The sequence below is a fragment of the Limanda limanda genome, chromosome 18 (assembly GCF_963576545.1).
Source record: "Limanda limanda chromosome 18, fLimLim1.1, whole genome shotgun sequence".
NCBI classification, from domain to species: Eukaryota; Metazoa; Chordata; class Actinopteri; order Pleuronectiformes; family Pleuronectidae; genus Limanda; species Limanda limanda.
In genome coordinates this window covers 201766-215000 of record NC_083653.1, presented here as the reverse complement: position 1 = coordinate 215000, position 13235 = coordinate 201766, and the positions used below count along the sequence as shown (strand labels likewise).

Sequence of the window (13235 nt, the reverse complement as noted above, 5' to 3'; positions counted from 1 at the left end):
TATGGCAACACACACACATATCGACACACAATCACACACATATATGGACACACAATTTCACACTTGTACTGTACACACACACGAACACACACACATATGGAAACACACACACATATAGACACACAATCACACACACATGGAAACACTCATCACACTCGCTCCCTCGTCGTCAGGGTTTCATGTCATTGTTGTTGTTTGTTGTTGTTGTTTGTTGTTTCTGTATTAAGTCGACGTTTCGTGTCGAGCGCAGTCGGAGCCACACCCACTCTCTTGTCTGATTGGTTTAAAGTTGGACACTTCCGTGTTAAGCAGCTGTGTCTCGTTAGCCGAACAGGTCAAACACTCACCCGAGTCCCACCAGAGGTGCGTGTGTGTCCGTGTGTGTCCGTGTGTGTGTCCGTGTCTGTGTCCGTGTCTGTGTGTGTCCGTGTCATTAACCTCCGGTCCGTCTGCAGGCTGCCGCGCACTCTTACTGCGCATGCGCACAAGCAGGAGGAAGCGGTCACTGTCAGAAGTTCCCCTGAGAGCCAGCAGGGGGCGTCCTCACATGAATCTGTCGGTGTGGAACGATTCATAATCAATCAATAAATCAATAGAACTTATTTGAGACGTTTTTTAATGATGATCCGAACAGACCTGGACTCCCCCGTGATGGTGAAACATGTGACCTGTAAACAGGAAGTAGATGTCTCCTCTGGTTGCTCAGTGACGTCTGTGTCATCGTTGTTCAACCACAGCTCAGTGTTACAGAAGAGACGAGTTTAAACACGTCCGAGTTCAACAGACAGGACGAGGACATTCTTCTGAGGACACGCCCTCCTGACACGGGACACATCACAGCTGTTCCACTTGTTTATCAGCTTTAAATAATAACTCATATTTAAATGCATGTCCCCTGAAGAGGCTCATTAAGATTCCTCTGCTGTCGTGGAGACTTCAAAAAGAAAATGAGAAAACTATCGTCTGTTTTTCTTTATTGACAAATGAGCAGATTTTAATGACCCGACCTTTGACCCCAACAAACACAACTGATAAATATAAGAAACACAAAGTGAACATCTTCACATGTGATGACCACTGATGACCTCACACAGGTCAGTGGTCCTCATGAGGACAGAAAGGATGATGTCACAAAGCTGAGGTGATGACATCATACAGGTTTGGTGGTGGGGTTGTACACGAGTGTGTCCTGTTCCGACAGCGCCACGTGGGCGGGGCCTGTAGTGACCGGCCTATTGGAGCGCTCCCTCCTGTTCTTCAGGAAGCAGTAGGTCAGGATGGCCAACAGAGCCAAGATGGCCACCGACAGAACCACAGCCAGCGCTATGGTGCCTGAGGAGCAGAGAGGGAGGTCACTTCCTGTCCGCTGTCACCTGATGTTAGAAATATGAGTAATCATCTCAAAGATCTGACCTGAGTCGTCGTTGTCGTCTTCCTTCTCGTCCTCAAAACGGTCAAACATCCCTCTGAAGAAGACGTTTCGCTCTGAAGACACAAACACAACATCAAGTCCAACTACAGGGAAACAAACAGGATGAAGACAACATGGACTGGACTACGCCTCTACTTCTTCTCCTCTTTTGTACCAGTCACTCCATCGCAGGTATCGCCACACTTGTCTTCGTCCTCAAAGTTGTTCTCATTCCCTTGACAACCACCGTAGGTGAAGCGGTGGCACTTCCTGTCCAGGGGGTCGTAGTACCAGCGCGTGAGATCTGCCCGACATGGACCGGTGTGGGGGGGCTCCGCACACCGAGCTGGGGGGGGTAGGACGGTGTTAGCATGCAACATGTTAGCTTCAGCGGATCATTAGCAAGAAGAAACAGACCTTTCTTCTGGTTGACGTCGATGCTCAGCAGGCGAGTGAAGGTCTGGTTTACTGAGGAAGAGGAGGAGGAAGATCACCGCTATGTGTTTAGTCTTGTGTGTCTGTTTTGTGAGGACGTTTTGTTTGATCCTCACTCAGATGTGAATCAGTGTGTTTGTGTTACGTTTGTTGCAGTGTTCCTCATCCAATCCGTCGCTGCAGTGTTTCACTCCGTCACACTCCAGACTTCTGTCCACACAGCAGCCGCTGCTGCAGGTCAGCTGATCAGGACGACAGGCCGAGCCACACACCTCTGAACACACACAGACACACACACACACACACACACACACACACACACACACATACTTATCCTTCACATCCTCAACAGTTAACCCTAACCGTAAGGTGCATTGTGGGACTGACCTGCGGGGAGAGAGGCGCCCCTCTCTCCTTTTGCTGCGGACAAAAAAAAGAAACATGAATCATCAATCACAGTTGTTTACATGTGTGTGTGTGTGTGTGTGTGTGTGTGTTACCTGTGACTCCTTGGCAGGCAGACACACACTCGTCTTTGGTGATGTAGTTGTTGTTGTTTGGTTTACAGCCTCCGAACACAAACTGCTCACAGACTCCCTTAATGGCGTCGTAATGCCAGCGTGGAAACGCGCCGCGACACATCCCGACCTTCACCGCCGCCAGACAGAACGCTGAGACACACACGTGACACCAGCAAGCTTTTTATGAGGTTTCATATAAAAAACGTTTCTGACAAGGGAAGAAGAAGAGAGAAACAGGAAATATGGCTGACTGGTTCTCATGCTAACCTCAGTGGAAGAACACCAGAGTGTGTTCCAGTCTAACCAGTCTAACCAGTTCAAGGCAGGGTGAGGCTCCTCAGTGTGAAAACACTGATTCACACTCTTGTGTGGTGGGAAAACAACTAAATCATCAGGGGACTACATTTCCCATGAGCACTCACAGCTGGACTGCTCTGGGCTGAGGACACGGACGGTGACCTTGGTGTCGTCTGATTGGCCGTTGGAGTCGGTGACGGTGAGGGTGAACACGTAGGAGCCGGACTGCAGGTTGGAGAGTCGCACCTGGTCAGGGAGATCCGTCGCCTGCAGGAATCACAAAGCACTGAAATCACAGCAACAGATTCTACACAAACAACTTATATATAAGTTAGACTATGAATACAGTTGTATATATTCAATTTGTGTAAACATTCAAGTTGGCCTCATTATTTGTTTACAGCAGTGAGGCTGTAGGAATTACTTCTCCAAAATTATGTCTTTCTGTGAAAAAAAAAAAAGTAAGAAAACCAAACTTATTTCATTTTGGAGAATTGGAAAGACTTTGGTCTCAAAGGAACAAACTTCATCCCGTCTACATATTATTATAATATAGTCCTCATATTATCTTCTCTCCTTAATATGCAGGTCAACCGATGGATGTTTTCCTACACCTAAACTAAATTCAAATCTGATCTGAAGCAATAGTTTGTGATGAAATGATATGACTTTATGAACTCAAGGCAGTTTGTCAGTTTGGTAATATTAGGTAAAGTACTGGCGGGACCTAGGTTTGCTCTGACCTCCCTGACCTGGCGTGTTGTAGAAATTATACCGGTGATTATATTTGTCCTTATCATGGTTTGTCACGTACGTTTAAATCATAATAAAAATTACTTTTATAACTTGATTTCAACTTTAGGCACTTTAAGCAGGCTGTACCTCCGTCTTGACGCCGCTGTCTCCACTCAGCAGACTCCAGTGGTAACCAGTGATGTGGGCGTCGCCCAGCGTCAGGCTCTCCACGCCGTTCAGGGTCACCGTGGCACCAGGCTGAACGATGACATCACGACCTGCGATGGCGATGGGATTATCTAAAGAAACAGTGATGTCACTCAGAAACTGTTTGTGATTGTGTTGCTATGGGGACACAATTTTAGTATCAATTAAGATAAACTGCCAAAATAAAAGCTGTTGAATTGACTGTGATCAGCTCCTGTTCCTTCAAAATAAAATAAGCTGAATTCATTGTGATCAGTTCCTTCAAAATGAAAGCAGCTGAACTGACTTTGATCTGACTGAAGCTGTGAGTGATGATGTGACCATAACAAGCAGCGCTAAGATGATCAGTTATCAGTTCATACATTTATTAATCAAAGATCAATCCCAATTACTAAACCAGTCATCAGTTATTAAAGTCTTTGTATGAATCGTTATTGGCGACCATTTGTAGATTGTTATCTGTGTATTGACCTGTGTATTGATCTGTGTATTGATCCGTGTATTGATCTGTGTATGGATCTGTGTATGGATCTGTGTATTGATCTGTGTATTGATCTGTGTATTGATCTGTGTATTGATCTGTGTATTGATCCGTGTATTGATCTGTGTATTGATCCGTGTATTGTATTGATCTGTGTATTGATCAGTGTATTGATCCGTGTAGTGTATTGATCTGTGTATGGATCTGTGTATTGATCTGTGTATTGATCTGTGTTTTGACCTGTGTATTGATCTGTGTATTGATCCGTGTATTGACCTGTGTATTGATCTGTGTATTGATCCGTGTATTGATCTGTGTATGGATCTGTGTATGGATCTGTGTATTGATCTGTGTATTGATCTGTGTATTGATCTGTGTATTGATCTGTGTTTTGACCTGTGTATTGATCTGTGTATTGATCCGTGTATTGACCTGTGTATTGATCTGTGTATTGATCCGTGTATTGATCTGTGTATGGATCTGTGTATGGATCTGTGTATTGATCTGTGTATTGATCTGTGTATTGATCTGTGTATTGATCTGTGTATTGATCAGTGTATTGATCCATGTATTGACCTGTGTATTGACCTGTGTATTGATCTGTGTATTGATCTGTGTATTAATCTGTGTATTGACCTGTGTATTGACCTGTGTATTGATCTGTGTATTGATCTGTGTATTGACCTGTGTATTGATCTGTGTATTGATCTGTGTATTAATCTGTGTATTGACCTGTGTATTGACCTGTGTATTGATCTGTGTATTGATCTGTGTATTGATCTGTGTATTGATCTGTGTATTAATCTGTGTATTGACCTGTGTATTGACCTGTGTATTGATCTGTGTATTGATCTGTGTATTGACCTGTGTATTGATCTGTGTATTGATCAGTGTATTGACCTGTGTATTGATCTGTGTATTGACCTGTGTATTGACCTGTGTATTGACCTGTGTATTGACCTGTGTATTGATCTGTGTATTGATCTGTGTATTGATCTGTGTATTGATCTGTGTATTGACCTGTGTATTGATCTGTGTATTGATCTGTGTATTGACCTGTGTATTGACCTGTGTATTGATCTGTGTATTGATCTGTGTATTGATCTGTGTATTGATCTGTGTATTGACCTGTGTATTGATCTGTGTATTGATCAGTGTATTGACCTGTGTATTGATCTGTGTATTGATCAGTGTATTGACCTGTGTATTGATCAGTGTATTGATCAGGGGACACTGACGGTCCTCTGTGGACTCACCTGTCCCCTGTGGACCCGCCAGGTGCTTCAGGAACACGGACTCTCGGATGAAGCTCTGGTATCCGGCCTTGTTCACGAACCTGCACACGAAGCGGTTCCTGTGGACGCAGCTGAACAGGACGCAGGTGCGGTTCCCGGACTCGCGCGGCTCCAGCAGCGCCAGGTTGCAGCGCGGGTTCCCGCAGCACGCGCGCTCACAGACCTCCATGGCGTGCACGCGCACGGTGGCCAGCAGCGCCCCCCCCTCCTTCAGCGCGTCCTCCGCGTCCAGCACGAAGCCGTCCCGACCGGGGCGTTGCGCCGCGCGGCACTGCGCGTCCTGCGCGTCCTGCGCCGCTCCGCCTTGTCGCAGCAGCGGCAGGAGGAGGAAGAGGAGCAGGGGCGGCGGCAGGGAGGAAGAGGAGGAAGAGGAGGAAGAAGAGGAAGAAGAGGAAGAGGACATTTCAGCTGCTGTCAATGTAAACGCAGGAGAGGAAGAGTTCACCGTGTGTTGCTCCTTGGTCTGTTCAGGTGTGTCTCACCTGCTCACACACAGGAAGAAACCTCCTCTGACGTCACTCAGGTGTGTCCAGGAGGCGGAGTCTCTTTGTTGATGTTTTCTCTCAGTACATATAATAAATGTTTTTTATCGTTTCATAATGAACTCATAACGTTTGTCTGTGTAAACATGTTTAAACATTTTATCTAAATAAAAGCAGATGTGTTTAAAAGCTCTTGTTACTGACACTAAACAATATCAAGATATCAAGATCATTTATGAATTTATTATGAATGTGTTTACAGTTCAGTACATTACCAGTATCCTTGTGTAGTATCAAAATATAAGCTCTGAAGATCTGAAGGGATTTTCATGTGAAGTCTTGTAGTTTGAGAAGTGACCAGCAGGAGGCACTACTGCTTAACATTTACTCGCTCGTCTGAAGGTTTTTCATAATTCTTTGAATATATTGTTCTTTAAATAAATTCTTAAATAAAACAAGTGTTGTGACGATGTAAACCGGAAACAGCCCCTGCACGTGGTCGCATAACAGTTCTTCCATCTGATGAGTCTTGCCATAGATTATAAGGATGTATATTATATATATTCATATGTGTTAGAGGTGTTGAGTTCTGACTGGTCAAGATTGAACATTATGATCAATAGATTCAATTAAAGGTGAATAAATTAATCAATAAGATTTATTAAAGCTCTGAAAATAAAACCTTGTTGTGAAAAATAAATTACATAGAATTATATAAAGAAGATATTCTCATATTCATACATTTTTTATGACTGTCGTTAATCTGTTATTCATTTATCACTCATCCAATATAAATATATTATTCATTTATCTTTAGTTATTAATCTGTTACTGATTTATTATTGGTAATTATTGTTGTTCTGGTTTGTTCCTCATGGTTGATGCAGTTATTGTGAGTTGCTTTGGATAAAAGCGTCGTAATCTATTTCTAGTGTGTAGTTTACACTCCGACCTGCAAGAGCGCTGTAGCAGGATATTGGTCAGAGCGGAAGTGACGCCGGTGGTTTGGCAGCATCGAATGAGAAGCGCCCCATGGAAGCGCCGCTGCAGTTCGAACAGAAGAGGTGACAAACTGATTATTTATCATTATTAATCTTTTATTAACGTTCACGTTCATTCTTCCTTTAAACTTCGTTGATTGACATCTCGGTTCAGATGTTTGTGCTCAAACAAAGTGATTTAATCTGTTTAAATGTCTTTAAATTTATTTAAATCTGTTTAAGTTCATTTGATCTGTTTGAATCTGTTACAGTTAATTTAATGTGTTTGAATGTATTTAAGATGTTTTATGTTTATCTGTGACCGGACTTAAAGTGATTGTTAATCAAAAACAGATGTGTTGCTCCTGTAGATCGACCAGACTTGAGTGGTGAGCTCTGATTGGTCCATCGCATCCAGGTGACGCCATGGCACAAATGCACGTGGACACACAGTAAGATTCAATGACATCATCATTTACCTGTCGTAGAACATTTGATCTGAATATTCATAATAATCCATAATAATAATAATAATTCATAATCTGAATAATAAACAAGGAAGTTTCATCTTAAATGTGGAGACGGCGTCTGACTCAGAAACAGGAAGTCCTGGTTTATGTGTCATGTGTTGCATCAATGAGGAGGAGAGGCGTCGACTTGTCATCTAATCGTCTGCAGGAGCGTGCAGAGTGGGGCGGGGCCCGAGGAGGAGGGCGGGGCCAGACGGGTCAGTGAGTACTGTAAAGATCAGCTGACGAGAGGACGAGAGGAGCTGAGTTTCGAGGAGCTGCGAGCAGAACGCTACTTCCTGCAGAGACAGAAGAACGATGAGGGTAGGTGGACAGCGTGCTGACTGGCGTGCTGACTGGCGTGCTGACTGGCGTGTTGACTGGCGTGTTGACTGGCGTGCTGACTGGCGTGCTGACTGGCGTGTTGACTGGCGTGTTGACTGGCGTGCTGACTGGCGTGTTGACTGGCGTGCTGACTGGCGTGCTGACTGGCGTGCTGACTTGCGTGTTGACTGGCGTGCTGACTGGCGTGTTGACTGGCGTGTTGACTGGCGTGCTGACTGGCGTGTTGACTGGCGTGTTGACTGGCGTGCTGACTGGCATATTGACTGGCGTGCTGACTGGCGTGCTGACTGGCGTGCTGACTGGCGTGTTGACTGGCGTGCTGACCGTGCTGACTGGCGTGCTGACTGGCGTGCTGACTGGCGTGCTGACTGGCGTGCTGACCATGCTGACTGGCGTGCTGACTGGCGTGCTGACTGGCGTGTTGACTGGCGTGCTGACTGGCGTGCTGACTGGCGTGCTGACTGGCGTGTTGACTGGCGTGTTGACTGGCGTGTTAACTGGCGTGCTGACTGGCTTGCTGACCGTGCTGACTGGCGTGTTGACTGGCTTGCTGACCGTGCTGACTGGCGTGTTGACTGGCGTGTTAACTGGCGTGCTGACTGGCGTGCTGACTGGCGTGCTGACTGGCGTGTTGACTGGCGTGCTGACTGGCGTGTTAACTGGCGTGTTGACTGGCGTGTTAACTGGCGTGCTGACTGGCGTGCTGACTGGCGTGCTGACTGGCGTGCTGACTGGCGTGCTGACTGGCGTGTTGACTGGCGTGCTGACCGTGCTGACCGTGCTGACTGGCGTGCTGACTGGCGTGTTGACTGGCGTGTTGACTGGCTTGCTGACCGCGCTGACTGGCGTGCTGACCGTGCTGACCGTGCTGACTGGCGTGCTGACTGGCGTGTTGACTGGCGTGCTGACTGGCGTGCTGACTGGCGTGCTGACTGGCGTGTTGACTGGCGTGCTGACCGTGTGTTTTCAGAGCGACTGCAGACTCTGACCGAGATGAAGGAGAAGCTGAGTCATGAGCTCGAGGAGAAGAGGAAACTTTTACTCTGGAGAGAATCACAACAAGTACCACACAATAATACTTATGCAACACTACTAATAACACTACTAATACTAATACTCATACAGCTAATAATAACGGTTAATATTATTATTAGGCAGTATAATAATAATGATGATAATAATACTATCTTAGGTTCAGAGGACAAACTAAAATCTGTAGATAAAAGATGGACAAAAGCTGGTTTGTCTCAGCAGGTTCTTCAGACGCCAGGTTCTCGACCTCCGGCTGTTTCCTCCGAGCCCAGACCAGGTGAGTCTCTGAGACCAGGTGAGACCAGGTTAGACCAGGTGAGTCTCTGAGACCAGGTGAGACCAGGTGAGTCTCTGAAACCAGGTGAGACCAGGTGAGTCTCTGAGACCAGGTGAGACCAGGTTAGACCAGGTGAGTCTCTGAAACCAGGTGAGACCAGGTGAGTCTCTGAGACCAGGTGAGACCAGGTGAGACCAGGTGAGACCAGGTGAGACCAGGTGAGACCAGGTGAGTCTCTGAAACCAGGTGAGACCAGGTGAGTCTCTGAGACCAGGTGAGACCAGGTTAGACCAGGTGAGTCTCTGAGACCAGGTGAGACCAGGTGAGTCTCTGAGACCAGGTGAGACCAGGTGAGACCAGGTTAGACCAGGTGAGACCAGGTTAGACCAGGTGAGTCTCTGAAACCAGGTGAGACCAGGTGAGTCTCTGAGACCAGGTGAGACCAGGTGAGACCAGGTTAGACCAGGTGAGTCTCTGAGACCAGGTGAGACCAGGTGAGTCTCTGAGACCAGGTGAGTCTCTGAGACCAGGTGAGACCAGGTGAGACCAGGTTAGACCAGGTGAGACCAGGTGAGACCAGGTGAGTCGCTGAGACCAGGTTAGACCAGGTGAGACCAGGTGAGACCAGGTGAGTCTCTGAGACCAGGTGAGACCAGGTTAGACCAGGTGAGACCAGGTGAGACCAGGTTAGACCAGGTGAGACCAGGTTAGACCAGGTGAAACCAGGTGAGTCTCTGAGACCAGGTGAGACCAGGTTAGACCAGGTGAGACCAGGTTAGACCAGGTGAGACCAGGTGAGACCAGGTGAGTCTCTGAGACCAGGTGAGACCAGGTTAGACCAGGTGAGACCAGGTGAGACCAGGTTAGACCAGGTGAGACCAGGTGAGACCAGGTTAGACCAGGAGAAACCAGGTGAGTCTCTGAGACCAGGTGAGACCAGGTGAGACCAGGTGAGACCAGGTTAGACCAGGTGAGTCTCTGACCCCAGACCAGGTGAGACCAGGTTAGACCAGGTGAGACCAGGTGAGACCAGGTTAGACCAGGTTAGACCAGGTGAGACCAGGTGAGACCAGGTGAGACCAGGTTAGACCAGGTGAGACTAGGTGAGACCAGGTGAGTCTCTGAGACCAGACCAGGTGAGACCAGGTGAGACCAGGTTAGACCAGGTGAAACCAGGTGAGTCTCTGACCCCAGACCAGGTGAGACCAGGTTAGACCAGGTTAGACCAGGTGAGTCTCTGAGACCAGGTGAGACCAGGTGAGTCTCTGAGACCAGGTTAGACCAGGTGAGACCAGGTGAGTCTCTGACCCCAGACCAGGTGAGTCTCTGAGACCAGGTGAGACCAGGTTAGACCAGGTGAGACCAGGTGAGACCAGGTTAGACCAGGTGAGACCAGGTGAGTCTCTGACCCCAGACCAGGTGAGTCTCTGAGACCAGGTTAGACCAGGTGAGACCAGGTTAGACCAGGTGAGACCAGGTGAGACCAGGTTAGACCAGGTTAGACCAGGTAAGACCAGGTTAGACCAGGTGAGACCAGGTGAGACCAGGTGAGACCAGGTTAGACCAGGTGAGACCAGGTGAGACCAGGTTAGACCAGGTGAGACCAGGTGAGACCAGGTGAGACCAGGTTAGACCAGGTTAGACCAGGTGAGACCAGGTGAGACCAGGTGAGACCAGGTTAGACCAGGTGAGTCTCTGACCCCAGACCAGGTGAGACCAGGTGAGACGTCCCTGAAACATTCAGACTGGCCTTCCCCAGCTTACCCCCCCACCCCAGGTTTTTATTTTGTTTTTCATTTTCTTAGTAAACCTAACTATCATCATTTTTCTTTTTATTAAAGATTTTATCTTTTTCTTATTTTTATCCTTCATGTACAGGGACGTTGAGAGCTTTGGAAAGCGCTATATAAATACGATTTATTATTATTAAATTAAACATGATTCTAATATTATTATTTTATTATTATAGGTCCATAAGAAAACTGTTGTGTTTAAACCAGTGTTCATCGTGTGTTGATAATGTTTTTGTGTTGTGATTCTCAGATTGTCCTGGAGGAACGAGCGGAGACCTCCATCAGTCCTCCGTCCCTCAAGAGCCAGGCTCCTCCTCCACAAGTCAGCTGAGTCCCATACAGGAGACCAGTGTGGAGGCTGGAGCCTGGAGTCTACTGGAGGACCAGGACCAGAGCCAGGACCAGAGCCAGGACCAGAGCCAGGACCAGGACCAGAGGCAGGACCAGAGGCAGGACCAGAACCAGAGCCAGGACCAGAGCCAGGATCAGAGCCAGGACCAGAGCCAGAGCCAGGTCCAGAGCCAGGACCAGAGCCAGGACCAGAGCCAGAGCCAGGACCAGAGGCAGGACCAGAGCCAGGACCAGAACCAGAGCCAGGACCAGAGCCAGGACCAGAGCCAGGACCAGAGCCAGGACCAGAGCCAGGACCAGAGCCAGGACCAGAGCCAGGACCAGGAGGAGGTGGAACCTGGTACGTTATAGTGAGCTCAACAGATATGAGCTGCAACTGTTAAGAGAGTAAGAGATAGGAAAATCCTTTTAGTCCCACAATGATGACTTGTTTTGTTTCATAATCAATGAATCTGCAGATCAATAAACATCATTAATAATAATCAATAATGATCAATAAACATAGATAATAGTCATCAATACTCTGGGTCTTAATCAGCCGACAGGTTGTATTTTTTCTCTATTGATCCAATTTATAATCACATTAATTAGACCACGCTATGTTTCAGGACCAGTGGGGGGGGCTGTGGATGCCTGTGACCCAGAGGCTCGGCAGCAGCTGTTGGACATCTGTGATGTCACTTCCTCTCCTGGTTTTCATTGCGAGTCTGGGCCCCTCCCTCCTGTGGACAGCTTTCTGCAGCTGGGTAAGAACGCTGGAGGTCTTTCCTCTCCCTGTCCTCTCTGCTGCTTCCTGTGAAACGACTCATCCTGCTGTGTGTGTTGTGTCCACCAGGAGGCGACATTTATCTCATCTACTCCAAAGTAGTAGATGAGGAAATGTTCTCCATTCATAACGGAGCCACGAATGACGACAACGTTCTCATTAAGGTTTGAACTCACATTACATTTCAATTCTGAGATCGCTTCAGAAACCATGGTAACGGGTGTAATCTGTGACTCCTCAGCAGCAGAGGCTCATGGGTAGTATCACCTGTCAGGTCATGTAAACATGGTCTCCATGGTGACAGAGCTGTCTCCTGCAGGTGGAGCGTGGTCGTGTTCCGTGGGATTTTCATCAGTTTGGTCGACTGAAGGAAAAGTCGTCGGTGGACGGTCTCCCTCGGATCAGCTGCTTCCTGTTCCTGGACGGCTGCATCACCGTCTACACCAGTCCACCTGAACACGTGTTCATCGTAAGTTACTTCCTGTCCACGACGCACCACCAGACCCGGGCTGAGGACCTGACCCCCCCCTGTGTGTGTGTGTGTACCAGGAGCTGACGGAGAGTCAGGACTCGGCCGTTCGTAAAGCTCTCCTCCTGCTGCAGCTGGTGACGGAGCTTCACGCTCGCCACGTGCTTCATGCGGCGCTGCGGCCGAGCATCCTCTTCGCCTCGTATCGGTACGTCAGCTCACAAGAGGGGGGGGGGGGCATGTGACCCTGAAGCTGACCACTGGTTGTTGGTTGTTGGTCCAGAGGTCTGATGAACCTGGAGCGGGTCTTCCCGGTGGACTGGTCTTCCTCCGTGGACCTGGCCGTGCAGCAGGAAGTGACCTCGGCACAGCAGCTGGCGTCCGCTCACTCTTACATCAGAGTCGGTCTCTTGGAGCCGACGTCGCCGCCACAGCTGGTAACACGTCCAATCACCTGTTCTCTCTGCACACACCCACCTACCCCACTGGGATTGGATGATACTAGCCCCTCCCCCCTTCCATCAGGTGGACCTGGTGGGCGTGGCTGAAACCGTCCACGTCCTGCTGACCAGCAGCAGGATGGTCCCGGTGAGAGACGACCACGGTTGGACGGCCGACGGCTTCAGCCAAGACAAGTCCTGGTACTGATATCAAATCATTAATTATATCAATAATAAATATATATATTTCCCTTGAGTGATGTAACTTCCTGTCTGCAGCGACATGTTTCCGGGGACTCGGACAATGTGGAAGGCGTGGCGCCGGTTCTTCCGCTCGCTGCTGAACGCCGGCGGTCGCTGCTCGACGTCCGTCCTGTCGGACGTGACCGAGCAGCTGTCACTTCTTTAA

General features: G+C 48.2%; 3 protein-coding genes across 5 annotated transcripts in view; 1 reads left to right on the top strand and 2 right to left on the bottom strand.

Annotated features, from left to right (window-relative positions):
- LOC133024137 (pleckstrin homology domain-containing family G member 3-like) overlaps positions 1-446 on the bottom strand; it is a 19048-nt gene extending 18602 nt beyond the window's left edge. The window contains exon 1 of one of the 3 annotated variants that reach the window (XM_061091110.1): positions 439-446. The gene's annotated coding sequence lies outside the window, so the exon portion shown is untranslated. The other 2 variants (XM_061091108.1, XM_061091109.1) reach the window with 2 other exon arrangements.
- A 562-nt stretch (positions 447-1008) lies between these two features.
- LOC133024675 (kunitz-type protease inhibitor 1-like) lies at positions 1009-5755 on the bottom strand (the record flags this gene model as incomplete). The annotated part of the gene is made up of 10 exons (XM_061091837.1): positions 1009-1332; positions 1414-1485; positions 1587-1757; positions 1829-1879; positions 1992-2120; positions 2234-2266; positions 2347-2517; positions 2790-2931; positions 3547-3698; positions 5344-5755. Coding segments are annotated over 10 exons (1515 nt in total), but the record flags the coding sequence as incomplete, so codon positions are not given.
- A 1489-nt stretch (positions 5756-7244) lies between these two features.
- bub1ba (BUB1 mitotic checkpoint serine/threonine kinase Ba) lies at positions 7245-13235 on the top strand. Its single transcript, XM_061091947.1, has 12 exons — positions 7245-7296; positions 7523-7677; positions 8669-8760; positions 8953-9007; positions 11051-11491; positions 11760-11897; positions 11987-12081; positions 12237-12386; positions 12467-12594; positions 12670-12823; positions 12912-13027; positions 13106-13235. The coding sequence occupies exons 1-12, from the start codon at positions 7271-7273 to the stop codon at positions 13233-13235; spliced, it is 1680 nt and encodes a 559-aa protein (XP_060947930.1). The 5' UTR covers positions 7245-7270.